Raw genomic sequence first — 15,973 nt, 5'->3', positions numbered from 1 at the left:
CACCACAGAGAGGCTGTCGCCACAGGGAGACTGTAGCCACAGGGAGACTGCCGCCACAGGGAGACTGTCACCACAGAGAGGCTGTCGCCACAGGGAGACTGTAGCCACAGGGAGACTGCCGCCACAGGGAGACTGCCGCCATAGGCCGCGATCTGTTCCTTCTGAGGGTAGCTCTGGGGTCGCCTGACAGATTCTCATCTGCATGATGAGCAGCCTTTGCTGCCCTCGGCCTCCCCTAAGCTGTGGACCCCAAGTCCCCTTCTTTCTGTCCCCTGAGGGTGGTGCAGAACTTCAGTCATCTGCCCTCCCCGGGGTCCGTACGTGCGGGGCTCCGTGTTGGCGGCACGGTAACGAAGTTGTAGGCTTCTCCTGTCCGTCTGCTGTCCAGGTGAGGCGGACCGGGGCAGACTTCAGCAGACTTGCGGCCCTTTAGAGGGAAGGCTGAGCTTCCCGGCAGTTGCTCCTCCTGCCTCCCCTAGAGCGACAAGCCCTCGGGACGCGCACTTTCCCAGCAGCCGTGTCTGGAGCAGAGCGGCTTGCTGGCGTCTGCTGACTCCTGCCAGGTTACAGGTCCCAGGTCAGGTTAGTAACACGGCCACGAAGGCGGAGCTCGTTCATTCATTTGTTCATTCACTCATTCACCCTGCTCCTCTGCCCCACAGAGCGGACGTGCAGAAGTGTGGGTGACGCCCCGCAGGGACTGTGCCCAGAGAATTCTAGCACCTCCTCCTCGTCCTTCCACGCGGGAGTGAGTCACCTCTGCTAACAGCCAGGCACCGAAGAGAAGGACGGGCCTCTCCTCCACCAGGAAGTCACTCGCGGCCCACGGCGCCCACGGCGGCATCGATCCCTCCCTCCCCCCAGCGAGCGAGGATGTTGCTCAGAATCATTTAATTTTCTGTTCGAATGAAGCCCGTCAGGACAGATCAGCAGCCGTGCTGCCGGGGGCCTCCCAGGGCGAATCCCACGGGCTACGCAGACTGAGTTGGCAAAGAAGCCACGCGTTTTATCCGGGGCGCTGTTTTATAAGATTCTACCTTTCTGACAAAGCTCAAAAACCAGAATCTCCTCAGAGGCCCTCACAGGTGGAAAGAACTGCTGTGACATTTGGCCCATAAATCCTGCGGGGTCCGAAACAAGCAGAACTTTCTCCCGGAGGAAATGGGCGAGAGAGTGCAGGATCCCCGGGATGCGGGGAGGGTGCAGCGGAGCCGTGGGGCGGGGGTGGGAGCTGGTGGCCTCTGTCAGGGGCAGGTATCGGCTCCAGAGCCGCCAGCCAGATAAATTTCTGCTCATCACAAATTGCCCGGTCCGTGGTGTTCTCTTACAGCAGCTCACCATGGGCTAAGACAGGTACCGGCTGTACATTCACGAACACGGAGCAGGAGTAGACCCCACCCAGCTCTGACGGCCTGGGCCCCAGAGGCTTGTGGGGCCAACCGAGTCACCTCCCCCCGCCCATTATATACCCAGGGAAGGCTGTTACACCTGCATGGACCCCGAGCTCTCTCACACCCACGCTCGGGCCGTGGGGGTGGTGGGGTGGCGGTGGCAGTGGGCCTGCACGGGGCAGATGACCTGCAGGCTGTGTGGCGGAACGACCCTGCTGTCTGAGCACTGCACACACAGCCCGAGCGTACAGGTTGCAAAACCTCAAGAGACTCTTCTCCTCAAGGCCACGTCGCACCTCAGCCTCCTTTAACTAAGGCGCTGCGGGGCCCTTTCTCCTCGCCCAGCTGCCCGTGTCACCTCGGTCGGGGGAGGCCCAACTGAGTTCTCCAGGCGGGTCAGCAGGCGTTGCAAGGCTGACATGCACTTACTCAGCTCAAAGATCTGCAGCAGAGGGAGAGGAACAGTGGCCAGAGCTCCCAGCCCACTCCCGCCAGCAGGTCACCAGCACCCACCACCTCAAAAGCACCAGATTCCCAAGAAGTGGAAGGAAAGCCAAGGCCACCACCCGTGACAGGGCCTGGGAAGGTCACCTGTGACACCGGGGGTTCTGGAACGCCAAGCGAAAGCTCGGAGCAGCACTGAGGGAGGGAGGTGGGGCAGGACGGATGCAGCAGGAGAGGCGCAGACCCAGCAAGACGAGGACGCTAATGCTGAAGGGCTATGGCGGCGTCATTACCAAGGGGCAGCCACTGCCACTGCTGATACTGATCAGCACAGGAAGGTGTCAGTTAGTCATGCCACGGTGATCAAACTAGAGGTCATTTGCTAGCAAGAGCCTTGGGTCACTCGTGGGCTGCGAGACACTCCAGGTGACAACCTAAAGTGACCAAAAGTACAACTTCCTCATCCCTTGAGTCACCAGACTCTTGAGTCACCCAAAGTCTATTAGCTCCCAGACCGAGACGTCAGAAATCGATTCTTCTCCGGTTTCCTCCCTTGCCCAGCAGCTGCATCTTCCCTGCCATTATCTCGCTGGCGGCTGTCCTTGTTTTAAAGGAGGGAAATGACTCTTGTGGAGTGTGAAGATGCTTTTGCGATGTTCGGTAGGTAATTAATTAGTTGGATCTTCATGGCACCGAGGGCTTCGAGTGGGCAAATCCGCCCGAAGAACAATATAAGCTGACAAGTGTCAACACGAGGATTTCGGTTAGACTTGGCCCACGCCTTGAGTGGCCACCTCTGGTCACATCTGACGTCCGCAGACAGAGTGATCAATACCCCCGGGAGAGGGTGCTCAGTAGATAGCCTTTGTCTCCCGGGAGCACGGTGTGTCGGGGGGTGGGGGGGAATAGAGCCCCAGCCCAGCCAGCACCTGGCACTGTCACTGTGAAATGTCACATCTGGAGAGAAAGAGAAGGGAACATGCCCCCCGACGAGAAACTGGAGGGAGGGTGGGGGTGGCAGAGGTGGGCAGGAGCTTCGGGTTGGGGCAGCAGGGAGTGAGGGAGAGGCCAGCCGGGAAGCCACCAAGAAGTCAGCAGCGGCTCCTCAGCCCCTCGTGGCGGCCTCGGCCAAGCTGGCTGTCCTCCAGCTCTGCCCCAGTGGTGGGGGCAAACACTGAGTGCAAATGACAAGCTTCATTCTCCCTGTTGAGAGCAAGGAAAGAGACTTCTCCCTGCCTCTTTTTCTTTCAGTTTCTTTCTCTGTCCTTTTCAGATGTTCGCAGATCTTCATAATGGCTAAACGGCCTCTGTCCGGTCTCACAGCTCAGGCCCTGGGAGCCTCTTGGAGATGCGAATGCCACGGGAGACAGCGCCCAATCTCCCAGTTCCCGGGACAGGGTGAGAAGCTCACTTCGGTGGCACCTTGCTCTGATTTGCAAAACTACCTCCTGCCTTAAAGACATGAGAAGTCTGTTTGTCCTTTGATGAAGCCAACAGAAGCGTCTCCCGATTACTGCGATACAGCCGAGATGGACACGGTGACAAAAGGCGCTGTCCAGTCCCCCGACTAGTGGCGGTTTATCTTGAGAACGGGGTGTAACGTGCTGTGTCTGCTCGGCCCCATAGTGGGCTGAGACTCCTTCCTGTCTTCCCAGTCTCTTAATGCTGCAGTCCCCAACCCCGGGCCGTGGACCAGTGCTGGTCTGTGGCCTGTTAGGAGCCGGGCAGCACAGCAGGAGGTGACACAGGGGGGACAAGCGGGCGAAGCTTCATCCGTATTTACAGCCACTCCCCACTGCTTACATCACTTCCAAACTCCACCTCCTGTCCGATCAGTGGGGCATTAGGTTCTCACAGGAGCGGGGACCCTACTGTAAGCTGCGCGTGGAGGGATCTAGGTTGCCCCTTATGAGAATCTAACGCCTGATGGTCTGAGTGGAGCTGAGGGGGTGATGCTAGCGCCGGGGAGTGGCTGCAGATGCAGGTTATCACTAGCAGAGAGGTTTGACTGCACAGAGACCATAATAAATCAATTATCAATTGCTTGCAGACCCATATCAAAACCCTACCAGAGAGTGGCAAGTGACAGTTACGCTGCATCTGGTGGCAGGCTTTATAGTGGCAAGTGAGCATCTTACTTCGGTTGTACAGCTGCATCTTTCCCCGGTCCGTGGAGAAATTGTCTTCCATGAAACTGGTCCCTGGTGCCAGAAAGGTTGGGGACCATTGTGCTGTCCAAATGCATTGCCTGGTGTGCACATCATATTCCGGTTTCAGCTTATTCAACTATAAAATTTTCTTTCTCTATTATCTTTGCGAAGGGATTTTCTGGGTTGGAGAAATTATTATTTTTTTAATTGTATTTCCCAACAGCAGCAACTGTTACGGTGGTGGCAGCGCCACCCAGGGCAGGGGTGTCAGCCTGTGTGGGATCCAGTTACCAGAATCATCACGTTACTTAGATAAGCACAGATGGAAAACTAGGTATGAACTTATGCTTTCAAGTTGTAGGCAACAAAACCCAAAGCTATAATTTAGAAATGCAATACAGACATAGGCCAGAGATTAAAGTGAACCACTTAAATCTGTCACTGGTGACACTTGTATGGGAAACCGAGTCAGTGTCTGCAACCTGGGGCCGGCTCTTGGGGGTGAGGTGAGGGGAGGGTGTGGCCAGCGTTCCCTTTCCTCTCCCCTCTTCCAGCTCAGCCCACGGAAGCTTCTTTCTACCATGTGCATGTGCTGCCTTTGGCCTTCCCTGGGCATGAACAATTACCTACAGAAAGTCTTTCCTGATCGCCCCTCGTGCAGAAAGTCTAACCACAAATACACATGCAAACGCCGGCAATAGACAACGTGTGGTCACCCAGACTAATTGTGACAGAACATCATTCCTGAGAACTCTCAGGCCCCAAGGGCATGTCTGTGGGTCCTGGCTTTAGAACTGGCTTCCTCCCCGGGCCCAGCAGTGGCCCCGTCACAAAGACCCCTGTGAGTCTGCCCAGCTCTTCCCTGAAGTCTGGAGCTGCCGGGCTTAGAGGTTCTTTCTGCTGCTTAACCCCCTTTGTATAAAGACGAGTGGGGCAATCCAGGTGAAGTAGCGGCTGAAATAAATAAATGCTAATGGGAATAAAAAAAGGGAAACAATTCCAGAGACAGGACACACAAACATGCAATAGGTAGAGATGAGTTTAAGGAAGCATAACAGATAACTGGTGTCAGCAGGGCTGGAGACTACATGTATTTTACTGAAAGTTACTGAAGTCACCAAATTAGGGCTTACTGAAAATAGACAACTTAATTCTAATCTTCATCCCATTGTCTTCAGACTAGGGAGCTGGGAGATCCTAAGCTAGCCGTGATTCTGCCAGAGGCTGCTACCTGGCCACACTAGGGGGGCCTCTACCCCGCCTCGCTGGCCCTCCACTGTCACCTGCAGGACAGGTCCCTGGATGGACCTGGCTGACCCAGTTCTGCCTCTTTTCTCTTGTAATTCTCAGTAACTGTAGGGTGTGCCGAGACACAGCATCCCGAGACAAGGAGGAACGGTCTGGACCAGCCTGGGCTCTAGAACAGGACATTTTGTAACTCGCCAGCCCAGGGACCCCGTTTTCCCTGGGGTATAAAGCACAGAGAGGAATGCTTTCTGGGATCCCCCAGCCGAGGCGCAACACGGGGCACACGCTGATGAGACCCCATCCTCCCTGGGCAGCTTTCCTGAGCCAGGGGGGACCCGCGAACCCCAGGCTCCCTCGGGGCTTTGCTGCCTGTCTCAGAATGAAGTTGCTCCACCTGACTTGTGCGAGAGTTTGTCTCACGGAACCAGACCTAAGGATGCAAGTGGTGGAGGCGTGACGGCTGCGGCCCCCGCGTCCGCCTTGAACCCCTGCCGGAGCTGAGAACCCCTGCAGTCCCCACGTCCCCCCAGCGGCCAAGCCGGTCACTCCCTGGTCTCAATCAAAGGACACTTCCTTGCATCAGGGCCTTACTTGCTGTTACCTAAAAGGGGTTCCGTGCTCCAGAAAGCGTGGGCCCCACTGGGTGCTTCTTTCAGAGACTAAGCGGACCCTCAGGGATGTTGGGTGAAGGAAGAACGTTCAGCCGGGGGTGGAGGACGCTCCAGATGACACTGCAATGAAGCGTCGGCCCTGCCCAAGGGCACTGGTTCGGAAGGGGACAGATGCAGGGTTCAGAAGCTCCACGTTTCTACCCTGCTGACGTTTTAGCCCAGTCAATTTTAGAGCAAAAAGGCCTTATAATCATTCCTCAAAATGCCATGCTAAGAAAGGTTCTTTTTAAAATCCTGGTGCTCATTTTTGGCAGATCACATCTCTGGGCTCAGAAGCAAAGTGACAGGAGGGTGGAAGAGCCCCCGAACTGTCATGCACATGGAGGTTTGCCCTGGAAAACAGCCTTGGCATAGGTTTCCCACCGCGTGAGGGCTCAGAAAAGCCCTCGGTCCACTGCACACCTTTCCTTGTTGCCCACCGCCCCAGCCAGTGCTGGTCTAGTGACGGCAGCCTGAGCCCGAGGCCTGGGGACAGGAGTCCTTAGCGGCTGCAGAGTTGGACGATGCCCCTCCTGCGCACAGAGGGGTGAGGTGCTGCTGCAGCTTGAGTCCTGCAGGGAAGCCTCTGCAAGCCCCAGTCCTCTTCGCCTGCCCCTCGAGTCTGCACCCTGAACCTCGACAGCCCCACACCGTCTGCCCCTCCCTGCTCTCTGTCCGGGCCTTTCCTGAACCCACTCAGCACTGGGTTAGGCTTCCCACCTGATAGCCCAGAGCCCAGAGCCTACGGGCCGCCCCTCCCAGATCTCCCGGAGGTCCCGGGAGGAGCTCTGTGCCACGTATCCACGCGTGGATGGAACTGGACCCGCCCCCGGCTCCCGGACAGCGAAGCTGCGGTGCTGGTCTCACCCAGAGCAGCCCCACTTACCCTTTCTGGGTTTCGTGCCCCTAGATTCATGGGTTACAAAATGGCCCCAAGTGCTGTGACTTCACTGGTAGGAGTCAAGGCCCTGTCGGAGGCGACCGTGAGCCTGGGTCATTTACGGCTCCAAAGAACCTAGTGGTCATGATGCTCTCGTGTAAAACAACACTCCATTTCCCCAGTAAAATGTACTTGCTCAAGTTGAAATCAACTGTCTGTAAACGGAACCATGGTTTAAATGCAGCGGGAGGAACTCGTGGTACGTAAAGGAATCTTACGATGAACTGTTCCATAAATCAATGCCCACAATGTGATTGTCACATTTAACACGTGTTAAGCATTCTGAGTAGAATTTCCTTAAAGTTTGTATACAGCCTGTTAAGAGTTTTAAATAAATGATAGATTATTTCCTCCTCTTGTAAAAGTCGTAATACTTTATAGAGTATAAAATATATATTCTCCCAAAAAGGAATGAAGTATCTACACATGCTACGACATAGATGAACCTCAAAACCACTTCGCTCGGTGACAGAAGCCAGCCACGAAAGGTCACACGTCCGTCTGTGACTGCATTTCCGTGACCTGTCCGGAGCAGACACATCCACAGAGACAGAAGGAAGACTGGCGGCTGTCAGAGGCTGCGGGAGGAGGTTGGGGAGTAACTGCTTGGTGGGTCTGGGGTTTTCTTGTGGGGTGACGAAGTTGTTTTGGAATTAGAGAGGGGTGGTGGCTGCACAACACCGTGAATGTCCTGTCACTGAGGTGTATACTTCAAAATAGTTAATTTTTTAAACATTAAAGATTATTTATTTTCTCCTAAACTCTATAAAATATATATGAGTTTCTGTCTTTTTTCAAAATTTTTTATTGTAAAATACACCTAACAAAAAAATTTATCCTTTTAACCATTTTATAGTGGTGTTAAGAATATTCATGTTATCGTATAACCATTGCCACCATCCATCTCCTGAACCCTTTCCATGTTGCTCAGCTGAAACTCTGTGCCCGTCAAACACGAACTCCCCACTCCCCTCCCCCAGCGCCGGCACCCACCACCCCTCTTCGTCTCTGTGATTCTGACTACTCTCGGGACGTCATGTAAGTGGAATCACACAGCATTCGCCCTTTCGTGACTGACTTACTGCATTTAGCATGATTTCATCAAGGTTCATCTATGTCGTAGTATGAGTCAGAATTTCTGCCCTTTCTAGGGCTGAAAAATATTCCATTATAGTACATGTCACATTTTGTTTATCCATTCATGCGTGGATAGAAACGGGTTGCTTCCACGTTTTAGCGATTGTGAATAACGTTGCTACGACCACGGGTCTACAAATACCTCTTGGAGTGCCCGTGTGCAATTCTTTTGGGTATACACCAGTAAGTGGAATTGCTAGATCATGTGGCAACTCTATTTTTAGTTTTTTGAGGGACTACTATACTAGGATGCTTGTTACATCATGTGAATTCACTTCACTAAAAATGTATGTTGATGACCTATCTCTGCAGTAGGCTTGTGCACTTTTACAGTGGGAAAATACTGAAAGTTCTAACTTCTCCGCAGAGACGTGGTGGGAGGTAAAAGAAGCGACAGGATGGACGTCTTTCGGTTGCCGTTACCTGGCTCTCGGATGGAGTCTGGCCTCTCCTTTTGGGGTGCTGGGAGGCTGCCCTGCCGGCCCAGACGCTTTCTTCGTCAGAGGTGTCCACGTCGGCCAGGTACTGCAGGGGCGGCTGCTGGCTGCGGGTGACGTTCCTGCCTGTGGAGTAAGAGCAGGAGGAATTACATGGAGGGAAAAGCTGGAAGCCGATGGACATGTTTTGCCAAAAAAGAAAAGCGAGAGCTCACAGCAAACAAAGGCACAATGACGTTCTTTTGGTGCTGAAGTCACGGTAAGAAGAGAGCAGACTCCACGTCCCCACACAAAGGTCTTCGGGAAGAAAGAGGCCCCTGCCTGGCGTTCCAGGTGGTGCTTAAACATACTTTGTGTGTTTAAATTCCAAGCTGCAAATACTAATAACAGCAAATTCCACATGTGTGGAGAGCAGCTGGGGGGCCCGGCGTGTCTCCCTCAATGTGGTGACTTTAGGACTAATCTTTCCACGTCGGCAAGGCCACGGTCTAGACAGGTGGTTGCCAGGCTTCGTGGGCAGGGATCCCCTCTGGTGTGGCTTGAATGCTTATTCCTGGGCTCCAGCAGTGGCCGGGAGGTCATTGTCACCACGTCCTCCCCGAACATTATCCACCACCCCTCCAGGGGGCTTGGGTGGCAGCAGACAGAGCAGGAGGAGGAGCGCTCAGGGCAGACACTGCACACGCAGCGTCTCGGCAGGAAGCAGAGGGGCCTGCTTATTCCTGTCCCGGTGTGTAGTGGCCTCACTGCACCGCAGACTCTGCCGACAACCTGAGCCTGGGGTAACGCTGTCACCCGACGGCCGCGTGATTTCAGCCGGGGAGACCCTGTGCTGAGGACACGATTAGACCCTGCCGCACTCCTGAGCCCGGCGAGATGATAAACGTGTGTTGTTTTGGGCTGCTGATTTTGTGATAATTTGTTATGCAGCAGCAGTCAACAGATACAACCCAACAACACGGGATGAGTTGTATGTTACGAATCCCTTTTGCACAGTGCGGAAGCGGAGGCACAGAGAGGCTGGGCAATTTGGTGGAACAGCGTATCACATCTCATTAAACCCCAGCTCCGTGGACCGGGCGCTGCGCGGCGGAGGAAGAGGCGGTTACACTCTAGCGCTCCTTTCTTGCCGCATTCACTCCAAGAAACTCCCAATTTAACAAGACGTTCATATGTGAAAAAACAGTGTGTGAGAATCATGCCACGGGCCGGCAGAGCCGGGCTCCACGTGGGGGACCGCCCCACTCCAGTGTGCGCTCTCGGCCTCTCCCTCCCCCACCTGCCCCCATCTGCGTGCTCGGGGGGACATGAGATCTCGGGAGGGGATGAAAAGGCTGTCCAGGTCTTGAGCTATGACTCGGTCAATGTAGATTCATTTATTCATTGTTTTTGGGGAAAAGAAAGCCCCACCTTTTCCCTAAAGCCCCCAAGATTCTAATTAGCGTGAGGTTATGGTCCAAGGTTATGTCCCTACAACACCATGAGAGGGAGGAAGGCGAGCGGACGGGTTTCCCGCCCACGGCTGGGGCAGGTTGGCTGTGCTGTGATCTTATTTGGTCCCACCTTAATAGGGCACCTGAACTCCCGAACCCGGCGTCCACACTCCCTCGGGCCCAGGGAGAGACAGAGATTGGAGGATTTCATTTTGAAGCAAAACTGTCTGATAACAAAATTAAACTGAGCAAATTTAGGTTCTCAGCATTTAAAGATCTCCGGATTAACAGCCTGGAGCTGACTGTATGCTGGGGTGGTCATGCCCGGACAGGACCCACTCCCTTGGTGCACTGGCTCCAGGTGCCACGCTAGACTCGATGGTCAGGATGGGCAGTCAGGTGACCTGGGGTCCTAGTCATTTCAGGAAAACCTGCGTGTCCCCGCCTCAGGCCAGCGGCTGTGAACTGTGGGGCCAGTCAGCTCCTAAGCTGGTATTTCAGGGAGCTACAGGGGAGGCGCCCAGCCCAGGGACAGCAGGTGTCTCTGGCGTTTGCTGGGACCGCACACACCGGACAATCACGCCAAAAGGAGGGGATCTTTTAAATCAGCCAGCGTGGCTGCATAAAACAGGGCGGTGGGTGAGTTTCTCAGCGATCCACTCCCCTAGCAGGGCCCGTGTGGAAGACTTTGGCAAGCGGCACCCACCTGGTGCAGCCGCGATCCCCAGGGCCATCCTGCGAGGGCCTCGGGGCAGGCAGAGCTCAGCGAGGGCGTCCTGTCCGGAAGGCGAGAGGCTGTCGGGCTGCTCTCCTGGATGGGCGCGGCGCCCAGCGGCCCCGGCGTCAGCCTCCTCCAGGCCCGCAGCCGTCTGGGGGGATGCCTCGTCCGAGCAGGGCTCGTCTGTGAGGGACTAAGCACATGGGGCCGCTCCTTAGAACATGGCCTTTCCAATCCATGTCTTGGGGGTTTCCAGCCACCTAACTGACCAAATCCTCGACTCCCATCCACGCTGGTACTCAGGTCTCTTGCAGCTCAGTTCTGTCCAATTTAAAACCACGCCTGAAGCATTTATTGCCTATTCTGCATCGGTGTCCGTGCAAGGTTGGGTTCCCAATGACACCCCGGGCCAGGCACCCCACAGGGGATCGAAACTCTCCTCATGCAGCCCTGGGGGTCTCAGACTCACCTAGAGACCCAGAGCCTGAGGACGTGGGCAGGGAAGTTATTTTGGGGGGGTGAATTGTTCTGAAATATGTACCCCTTAATCCTCCAAGGTCAGAAGGTGAGAGTGGCAGGGGGAAGGCTCCCTGGCAGCTCCTTGGCTGCAACCCAGACAGCTTCGGGGGGGAGGGTGTCTCTGTACTGTGTCACTGTCCCCAAGGAAAGAAGTGCTGAGGGCTTCAACAAGCAACACCCCACAGCACCCTTCTGGCTTGACTATGGGTGGGGTGGGGTGAGAAGGAGGTCATAGGAAGCTCGACCTCCGGGCCAGCCTTCGGTGACAGTAGGACCATGGCCCCTCCTCCCACAGGAGTTGCAGACCAGCCTGGGTGCACCCAGCTCTGGCCTGGCACTGCCTGGGCCCGAGGTCTTGTCCCGGCTCTGTGCCCGTAGCTACCTTTACTGCCTGCCCAAGTGCCTCATGCCTGCGGGCTCAACATCTAGTCCTGGAAACAGTCCCATAAGGCAGAAATGATCACCCTTTGCCAGATGAGGGGAGGGAGCCTCGAAGAGGTTCCTGGGACCAAGGCCACACGGCTGAGAAGAGTGGCCACATGTCCTGTTTTACCTGCACAGCCTCTGCGGTTGCCCCGTGTTCAGGTGGCATCTCTAGTAGCAGCCTCTTCCACTAGCAAGTCTGCCCTAGTTTGCGCAATTAAGTTTATGACCCCCCACCAGTGAGACCGGAGGCAGGTACAACCCGGGCCCTGTCTGACCCCGTGGTGGACGCTGTTCTTTGTCCTGTCCTCCTAGGTCCTGGGGTCTGCCTTGCTCCTGTGCACTGACCCCCATTCCGGGGGCCCCTGACTCATCTGCCTCAGGCTCCTGCCTCGCCCCCCTTGTCATAGCCGCCTGGTCGGTCTCTCCAGACATGTGAGTCCTGGGAGGGGTGAAGTTTCCGAATCCTGCCCCCCCACTGCCCCGCTCCTGGTCATGCCCTGCGAGTCTGGTGTGGCCTCGCGGCCGCAGATGCTGCTTCTTGGCGTGCCACCTGCCCTGGGACCTGAACCCCTGTGGCTCTCGAGAGCCCACTGACCTGCAGGCTGTCCGTGGCGGCGGAGATGGAGGACAGGCGCAGGGGGCGACCTTGAGGCTGAGTGGAGTCATCTGAGTCTGCTTCGAAGTCCAGGTCGTGGAAGGACAGGAGGCGCTTTTTCTTAGCAGACACAAGACGGGGTGAGACTTGAGTCGGGGTCAGCTGGCCCGGGAGGACCAGACCCTCAGCTCCCCGACCCCACACTCAGCCCGGCAGCCTCCTCCTGCAGCACGTCCTCCTGTACCGGAGACGCCCCTGAGCCAGCCCAGGCCCCTGACGGGGCCGATGCCCACAGCGCCCGCCCCACCTGCGACGTCTGCGTCCCCAGGACCTTGGCTGAGCAGAGCAGCGCTGAGCTGTGCGCCCTGAGTGCTGGGCACGCAGGCCCCGGGGCCCGTTGGGGGAGGGGGCAGGCTGCTCCGGAGCTGGGTGGGGTGCCTTGGGGCGCTAGGAAAAGTGGGTGTGGTGGCCCAGGGGGCCAGAGGTGGGCGAGCCCCCTGGAACGCCACGTTCTTTAGATGCAAGAGCTGTGTGTAGTTCTAAATCCCTCCCTGGTGATAATTCTTTGGATCCTTTAAACTTACTATCGTGGAGGGAATATGCCAGGCACTGGATGGTATTCTGAGCGCCTCACAAATGGCATGAACCAGATCTGTGCATGTGAAGGTGACTACATCCCCCAGAGCGCCGAGCCCACTCTCGCCCGCCAGCTCCCCTGCCTGCACCCCGCCCGGGAACCGTGTGGGGGCAGAGACCCTGTTTGTGTCTACCACAAAAAATAAGTTCAACGGTCCGTGAAAAGCAGGAACAAACACCAATAAAGACAAGGCTCATGGCTGGCAAGAAACAGAAGCAAAAATGCTCCCAGAGGAGAGCGGAGGGGTCTGCTTCTCTGAAAGATGCGAAGGCAGCCTGTGCGGGGGACCCGCATGCCCTCTGGGACCCGAGTGCCCCAGGGCACCTCCCGGCACTCACGGCCCCCAGGAGCCACACAGCTGCTTCTCCAGTGGGCTTTGCCCATCCCGCAGCCTGTTTGGGGTTTCTCAGGGTGCAGGCAGCGTTCCTGTCTGCGCTCAAGACCTCAGGGACGGTCAGGCACGGGAACGGGAGGACTCTTTGTGCTCACGCTGTCGGGACCAGTGGAGTGGCGGAGAGTTTCAGGACATGAGAGCCTGAGGCAGGGGCTGGGGGAGGGGGTGGCCGGGGAGGACGTACTTTGCTGCCAAGGGGCCGGGCCTGGGCCTCCGAATCCGGCTCTGCATCCTCATCCGTCTGCTCGCCGTCTCCACCTCTCTCCCCAGGGCTTGGCTCAGGCACACCTGCAGCAGACACCTGCGTGACTCCACCAGGGACAGCCAGTCTGTCCATCCGCCCACCCACCCAGGCACCCATCTACTCATCCGCCCATCCACCCACCACCCATTCTCCATCTGTCCATCCAGCCACCACCCATCCATCGTCCCGCCTCCCCTGGCCCCAGCAATCTATCCCCCCACGGAGAAGCACCCAGGCAAGGCCCTCTGCGGCCTTTCAAAGATCTGCCCAAACATCAGTTAGATGGTCCGAGTTACAGCATAAAAGTGGCTCTCTGCAGGTCTGGCCACATCTGCGGGGCCCCCCTACCTTTACTGACCATTTACTTCTTGGGAAGCGGGAAGACCCTGGAGCTGCAGAGTGAACGAGCCTAGAGCTAGGTATAAACCGCTTCCCTGCCCGGCTCCTTCTCTGCCCCAGGCCCCTTGCTCACCCTGACCATCCGGGCCCGGCCTCCCCCACATGGCCCCTCATCGCCCCCTCTCTTGTTCCATTCATGCTGGCCTGGCCTGTGCCCTGTTTCCTTAGGTCACGGCAGAGAGTGACCCAGTAAACGGGTCCCAGTGTTTGAGAGCTGGAAGGCCCCTGGACCATTCATTGCCTTCCTATTTCTGGGGCCACAGAAGGCACAGCTGGCACCATGGAGCTCAGGTCCTTGGGCCCAGCCAGGTCTGTGGCCCTCCCCTTGCTCTCTGCACTTTGCGGGCTCGGGCATGAACAAGCAGGACAGCTGGTGTTCTGGAGGGTGCACTGTCGGCTGCAAAGGGGACGAGACCGCTGTGTGGTGCCAGCGTTAAGCCACTGTCTCCGGGCTGCGGCCGCACCTGCACGCCACACCCTGCTTTGCTGCTGCCTGAGGGCTCTGCCCATGGCGGTGGGGCGGGAGAAGGAGCATGCTCCTTCCTGTGATTCCGGCCCCAAGGCCTCCAGCCTGACTGCTGGCCCAGCCCCCTCTCGGCCCCCTCCTTGGGAGACTGGGTGCCACCTCCGTGTGGCCTCCTGAGAGCTGCTTGTTTCCATTCATCCCAGCCCCTGTCCTCTGCTCCCAGCCCGGGGCAAGGTGGGGACACAGGTGCTTCCTGCAGTTATTACCTCTGATGCCTCAGTATCCCCCTTTCGCTTTCTCAGTGAGCACCATTTTAACAACTCCTTGTACGGAATTACCACGTGGTTCTGTTTCCAGCGTCTCCCTGACTGACCCACTTGCTGTCCCCACCGCTTCATCCTCCTCTCTCGGGCCCGGGGCCCCTCTGCAGGGAGCCCCTCCCTTGGGCTTTCGGTTCCAGAGGCGCAGGGGTCCACGCTGGCCGGACCAGCCACACTGACCATCCCTGCATGGGGACAGCAGGGCCCGTCTCTTCCACGTTTGTCCTCAGGCTAGCCAGGGCCCGCACTGGCGGGCGTTCAGCGAGTGCGCGGACTCGATCGTCAACGCACTTTCCCAGTCCCCGCGACGGGAGCTCGCCGCGCAGCCATTCGCTCGTCCGACCACGCGCACCGCATGCAACCCCCAACAGCACTTACAACAGTCAAAATTCCAAAATGCGCAGGCCTTGGACGGCTGTGGGTTCCCAGGCTTTGTTCTCACCCAACAGTGACCTTTCATATGTTTTTGGGAAATAGTTTCATTGTCTGATTTTCCATTTATAAAAACAGAGATAGAAATGTGACCCAGTTGGGAGAACTGGGTGTCTGAGAGAAGGCTCTAGAACGAACAGCCGAGATTGGGTTACAAACACACGTCGTTACCTGTCCTGGCTGAAGCCAACCTCGCAGCTCACGGCTTTGCTGCCTCTTTGGCACTGGCTGGGAAGGTGCCGGGGCGCACAGAGGGGACCCACCACCTGCCCCGTCTTAGTGGGCCTCGTGGTCCTCAGTTTGACCAGTGGAGAGAGTCGGGGGAGGCAGCCTGGTTTATTCTTTACCGAAACCTGTCAAGAGTTTTAAAGGGGCCCCGGATGGCTGTATCTGAGCTCTAACTGGCCAGGACAGGCCGGCCTGGCTGGCGATGGCCGATGACAAAGCTGAAAGCAGACCTGGAAACCGCTTTTGTGCTCCGTGGACAGCGACTGCCTTTTGGAAACTCATCCCAAACCACCAGGGAGGAGGAGCCGAGGCGTGAGCCACACCTGCGGGGCTGTGGAAATGGGCTTTCGGGGGCCGGGAGGCCGACCTGTCAGGGTGACATCCCTGTCCCCACGGTGACCATGACGAGCAAAGCATCCCGGAAGCTCCCGGATCCTTCCATCTCCCCGCACTGGGGACAAGGGTGTGGGCGCCACTCACTCATCTGTCTGACCAAGTCATGCTAAAAACAGCCGAAGGATTTTCCGTGTTCCTGACACGGGACAGAAATTTTCTGACACTCTTGATAGGGAAGAGAAAACAAAAATAAAAGCCTCTGAGCATAAAGGACTTAGCAACTGACGCTGGGCGAGGTCTGCACCCTGCCAGGCAAGCGCAGGGCCTGCGGCCAGAGGGACCGGGGAGGAGGAAGGCACGGGGAGGAGGGAGGGCCCAGCCCAGGGCTTTGCTCCCCGCAGGGCACCATCCTACTCGGGGAAGACCCAG

General features: G+C 57.0%; 1 protein-coding gene across 2 annotated transcripts in view; it reads right to left on the bottom strand.

Moving 5' to 3' along the window:
• Nucleotides 1-15,973, bottom strand: part of MLPH (melanophilin) — a 46,852-nt gene that overhangs the window by 9,944 nt on the left and 20,935 nt on the right. For both annotated transcript variants that reach the window (XM_012648851.1, XM_012648853.1), the window contains exons 5-8: nucleotides 13,304-13,407; nucleotides 12,089-12,208; nucleotides 10,537-10,741; nucleotides 8,384-8,523 (exon numbers count right to left, since the gene is read on the bottom strand). In XM_012648851.1, coding sequence (XP_012504305.1) covers nucleotides 8,384-8,523; nucleotides 10,537-10,741; nucleotides 12,089-12,208; nucleotides 13,304-13,407 — 569 coding nt within the window. The remainder of the gene's footprint in view (nucleotides 1-8,383; nucleotides 8,524-10,536; nucleotides 10,742-12,088; nucleotides 12,209-13,303; nucleotides 13,408-15,973) is intronic.

The sequence above is a fragment of the Propithecus coquereli genome, unplaced genomic scaffold (assembly GCF_000956105.1).
Source record: "Propithecus coquereli isolate 6110/MARCELLA unplaced genomic scaffold, Pcoq_1.0 Scaffold295, whole genome shotgun sequence".
NCBI lineage: Eukaryota > Metazoa > Chordata > Mammalia > Primates > Indriidae > Propithecus > Propithecus coquereli.
This window is presented reverse-complemented; position numbering and strand designations above follow the sequence as displayed.